We start from the raw sequence: 4,467 nt of genomic DNA, 5'->3' as shown, positions 1-4,467 counted from the left end.
GCGCGCCTCCTCCCGCCTCCAGTGGAGCAAGGCAGCTCGGCCAGGCCTCGCAAACCCCTCTTCTGGGGCCCCCAGAGGGAGCAGGAAGGAAAGCGGCTGAGATGCGCCCTGAATGTCGCAGGGCTATGAGAAGTGGGTAGCTCGGTTGCATAAGGTGGAAGGAACTTGATAGTTTGCAAAAGCCAGCTCTCGGCGGGAGCAAACATAGCCCGCCGCCTTGCGGGCCCCTCCTCGTTTATTGCCTTAGACGCGCGCCTCCCCCACTGCGCCCCCACCCCCTCGGCGCGCCGCCGTCCCGCGCGCCCTCCCCCCCGTACCCCCCTCCTCACTCCCTCCAGAGGAGGTGAGTTTAAACCCCGCCCACGTGACCCCAGCTGGGCCAATGAGCGGCGGCGGGAGGTGAAATCCGGTTCTAACCGGTCCGGGGCTCCCAGCGCTATAAAAACTTTATAAACCCCCCGGAGCCTGAGCAGTGTGAAGAAGAAGAGGCGAGAACGACCCCCGGACCGACCAAAGCCGCGCGCTGCTGCATCCCCGCGTCCAGCGCCTGCGTCCCGCCGCCGTCGCCACCATGCCCAAGAGAAAGGTACGTGGCGCGAGGGCCGCAGGCGCCAAGCCGCCACTGCCACCACTGCCGCCGCCGCCGCCTCGACTCGGGGCGCGGGAATTGGCTCAGGCCAGAACGGCGCAGCCGGCGAGCGCGGAGCTCGAGGCGGGGTGGGCGGCCTCGGGCTAACCCTGCGCGGTGCCGCTGCCCGCAGGCGCCAGAGGCCATATTGGAGGAGCGGCGTCCACGGCGGGAGGAGCCATGTTGGCGGCTGTTTATCCCACTCTCCTCGGGCGCGTCGCACCCTCCCCGCGCCCCTTCCCCCACCGTCTGGCCCCCTCCCCTCTCCCAGCGGGCGGGCGATTCAAACTCGAAAGGGCGGGAAGGCAGCATTCTGGGTTGGCGGGCGGGGGAACGCGCTGCCGCCAAAAAACCGCCGCCGCGAGGGGGCGGGGCCGCTTCTCGAGAGGCGGGGCCGGTGTGGTGTGGCTCCGCCTCTGCCCGCCCACGCGCCCCGCGCGCAAGACGCGCGCCGCCGCCCACGAGTTCCCCGGGATTGCGCGCGCCTCTCTCCCGCCTTCGACGGTTGCCATAGCAACGGCGCTCGTCTCCGCCTCCAGAGGGGGTTTGTTTGCACCATCTGCAGCTGTTGCTCCAGCCTGGAGCTGTGGCGCCGGCCCCGCTGGGGTTTGGCCCGCGCTACCCGGCCCGTGGGCCGGGCGCTCTGTGCAAGCTTAAGGCCTGCTCAATACTTCAGCTCCTTGTATGGAAGCTAGGCAGACATGTGTCACAAAGTTGTGACACTTCTAGTTTTTTTTTCCCCGGAACCCCGTTAAGTTCAAAGAATCACCTCAGAAACTAGTTCTTTGTCTTTGTTTTATAGGCTGAAGGGGATGCTAAAGGAGATAAAGCCAAGGTGAAAGACGAAGTATGTATTATTTATTTTCTTTAGGGGGGTTCATACAAAAGTCTTGGACAAAAAAACCCACAGGACTCCTTTGGTGATAATCAACCACAATTCGTGTCTTGAATTTGTCTTCATTTCCTGTAGTGTAGAACAAAATTGCCACAAAACTTTTATTTTTCTAACTTTATTCACTTTTATTTCAATAGCCACAGAGAAGATCTGCAAGGTTGTCTGCCGTAAGTATACATACTTCCAATTTTTAATATTTGTTCCTGAAACTAAAAAGCATTGCATCTGATGAATTATGATTAGTGGCTGGTTTTGAATGTTGTACTCTAGTTTGGACTATTGCACATATGGAGTTCACTGGTGGGACACATTCGTTTTGATATTCTGAAAGAAATCCAGCCACATAAACTTTTTAGTAAGAGAAAACTTCCATCCCTTTGGTACTGATTTGATTGTGGGTTTTCTTTGGTTTGTTATACTAATCTTCTCTTCTTCCCCCTTGCCTGTCAAAATAAGAAACCTGCTCCTCCAAAGCCAGAGCCCAAGCCTAAAAAGGCCCCTGCAAAGGTAAGTAGAAAGAACTTAAGGGGTAATGGTGCTAATATTGGAATTGATAATTTTCACAGAAAGAATTGTACTTCACTGCCTTAAACCTAATTCAGCATGATGGATGTTATAAATTGCTTTGTTTGCTTCCCTTATTCCTGATGTTGGTAGCATTGGTTTCTGTCATCAGTTCAAAAACTCTGCCCTTGAATGTTAAACACCCAAGTGTTTGACCTGGTTTTTCTATTAATTATACTTAGACATGAATTTTTGTGTGCTGAACTTCACAGCATGGCATGGTGGTGCACACCCATAGTCCCAGCTATTTGGGATGCTGAGGCAGGAAGGTTGTAAGTTGGAAACAAGCCTCAGTAATATTAGCCTAGCTTGTGCTAGACCAAGAGTTCAATCCACAGGACCTCTAAAAATTTTTTCTAATTTAGTGTAGTTTTTGATCAGTCCTTGTAATGGGTGGTTGGGTAGGTATACTATGCAGAACTTCACAGACTATACCTTCATAATATAATATGTGTGGGGAGAAACAGTTCTGTTTTTCTCCCTTTATAGAAGGGAGAGAAGGTACCCAAAGGGAAAAAGGGGAAAGCTGACACTGGCAAGGATGGGAATAACCCTGCAGAAAATGGAGATGCCAAAACAGACCAGGTATGATGCTTTTTTCCAATTATTGCCCCGTTTAAAAAAAAAAAAAAAGTTTGTCATTGCAAGTATGTTGTGACCTTCCTGTTAACTTAAAGTCTCTGCCATCAGCTTAAAGGCACTGTGTTACAGTCTCATGTCTTCATGTCTTCTTCCCAAATTATACAATTATGCTCAAAGGGAAGATGACTAGCAAAGTTATATAGCAAATCATTGTCCAGAGTACCGACTCTTGGTATCTAAGTATCCAAAACCCAACCTTTGGCTAGAATGATGCTGTGGGTGCAGTAGGAACCCAGATAAATGCAACATGTGGATTTTAAGACTGTCTGTTTTTCTTTTAGGCACAGAAAGCTGAAGGTGCTGGAGATGCCAAGTGAAGTGTGTGCGTTTTTGATAACTGTGTACTTCTGGTGACTGTACAGTTTGAAATACTATTTTTTATCAAGTTTTATAAAAATGCAGAATTTTGTTTTACTTTTTTTTTTTTTTTTTTTTTTTTAAGCTATGTTGTTAGCACACAGAACACTTCATTGTTGTTTTGGGGGGGGGAAGGAGCATATGTCACTAGTAGAATGTCTCCAAAGCTGGATTGCTGTGGGGGAAGACACTTTTCCCTTCTAGTTTTGAGAGATTTCCTCTTTGTTCCTAAGAGGAAGGGATTCCCTGATGTTGGCACACATAGCCACCTTGGCACAAATGCCTTGTGGTATGGAAAAACTCAAACTCATCTGTATGTCCTCCTGTCCCTCTCTGCCATCGGCATAGACTTAAGTCCCCTAAACTCAGACCTGTTGGGACCTGATTCCCAACAATTGGTTTTACCAGTGTGTGGGGCAATCTGGACTTTCCAGTGACGTCATTGAGAATAGTGTCCCTCAGAAGAGCAGCAGTTCCTTTTCTAGATTGTGGATCTTCAGATTAATAATTTTTGCCATTTTCCTTTCATTTCCTGAAAGTCAGGGTCGGCTTGTGAAAAGTTGTTAAACAACATGCTAAATGTGAAATGTCAACCCTCACTCTAAACTTTCCCTATTCAGAGCATCAAATGAAGACTTCATTGGGTTTTATAGTGGCTTTCTGATTTTGGTAGTCCATTCAAGAAGGGAGTTTGAAAGTTGTTGTATACTGTTAACGATTGTCTGCCCATGTCCTGCCTGAAATACCATGATTGTTTATGAAAAGTATCTTTAATAAAGCTGGATACAGTTTGGCTTGGAATGCTGCCTCTGATCTTTTCCCACCAATGGGGAACCTGGCTTCTCCAAGTCTCTTGAGACTGGATGTATTCTGGTGGTGTGGTGTAGAGGTTCCATTTATTGTCCAGTGATCTTTCATGGATCTTTGTAGTATGTCTCCAAAACATAGTGATAGGTGGAGTTGGGAAGGATCCAGGAGTAGATGTGAGAGGGTATAAGCAGAGAAGTGGTTTCTACCTGAGATTATGTAGCAAGTAGTCCCTGAAGTATTTTTACATGGAAGTTTTTGGTGGTTTTCAGGTTTGGCCTGGTAGCTGACAGCCAAGAGTGTCCACTTCATCCACATATGACATACAATTTGAAAATTAATAAAAAATGCTGTAGGCTTGTCAGATGTCCCTGTGTTGTATAGGGAAGGTGACACTTTCTTCTAAGGTGGTCTGCAAATAAAGATGTTAATGGGGGATATTGGAGAATCTGCAGAGAACTTTCTTTAGTATAAGAATATAGAATTCACTGATTGTGATTTTGAGTTTGCTTTTACATCATCCGGTTATATATTTCAGGAGAGTAAAATAAATTGGAGGCTGAACAAAATTTGG

General features: G+C 48.0%; 1 protein-coding gene across 1 annotated transcript; it reads left to right on the top strand.

Annotated features, from left to right (window-relative positions):
• Positions 1-386: 386 nt before the first annotated feature.
• Hmgn2 (high mobility group nucleosomal binding domain 2) lies at positions 387-3,143 on the top strand. The gene is made up of 6 exons (XM_076860997.1): positions 387-586; positions 1,431-1,475; positions 1,661-1,690; positions 1,980-2,030; positions 2,577-2,672; positions 3,011-3,143. Exons 1-6 carry the CDS (start codon positions 572-574, stop codon positions 3,044-3,046), a joined length of 273 nt encoding a protein of 90 aa, XP_076717112.1. The 5' UTR covers positions 387-571; the 3' UTR covers positions 3,047-3,143.
• The last annotated feature ends 1,324 nt before the right edge of the window (positions 3,144-4,467 follow it).

The sequence above is a fragment of the Callospermophilus lateralis genome, chromosome 7 (genome assembly GCF_048772815.1).
Source record: "Callospermophilus lateralis isolate mCalLat2 chromosome 7, mCalLat2.hap1, whole genome shotgun sequence".
In the NCBI taxonomy this organism is placed as follows: domain Eukaryota; kingdom Metazoa; phylum Chordata; class Mammalia; order Rodentia; family Sciuridae; genus Callospermophilus; species Callospermophilus lateralis.
Note: the sequence above shows the minus strand (reverse complement) of the source record. Positions and strands in the feature narration are given on the sequence as shown.

Excerpts from the sequence above, each read along its gene's own strand:
- Hmgn2 (XM_076860997.1), top strand. Across the intron at positions 1,691-1,979 it reads GATCTGCAAGGTTGTCTGCC|AAACCTGCTCCTCCAAAGCC; the intron begins GTAAGTATACAT and ends TGTCAAAATAAG. Across the intron at positions 2,031-2,576 it reads CTAAAAAGGCCCCTGCAAAG|AAGGGAGAGAAGGTACCCAA; the intron begins GTAAGTAGAAAG and ends CTCCCTTTATAG.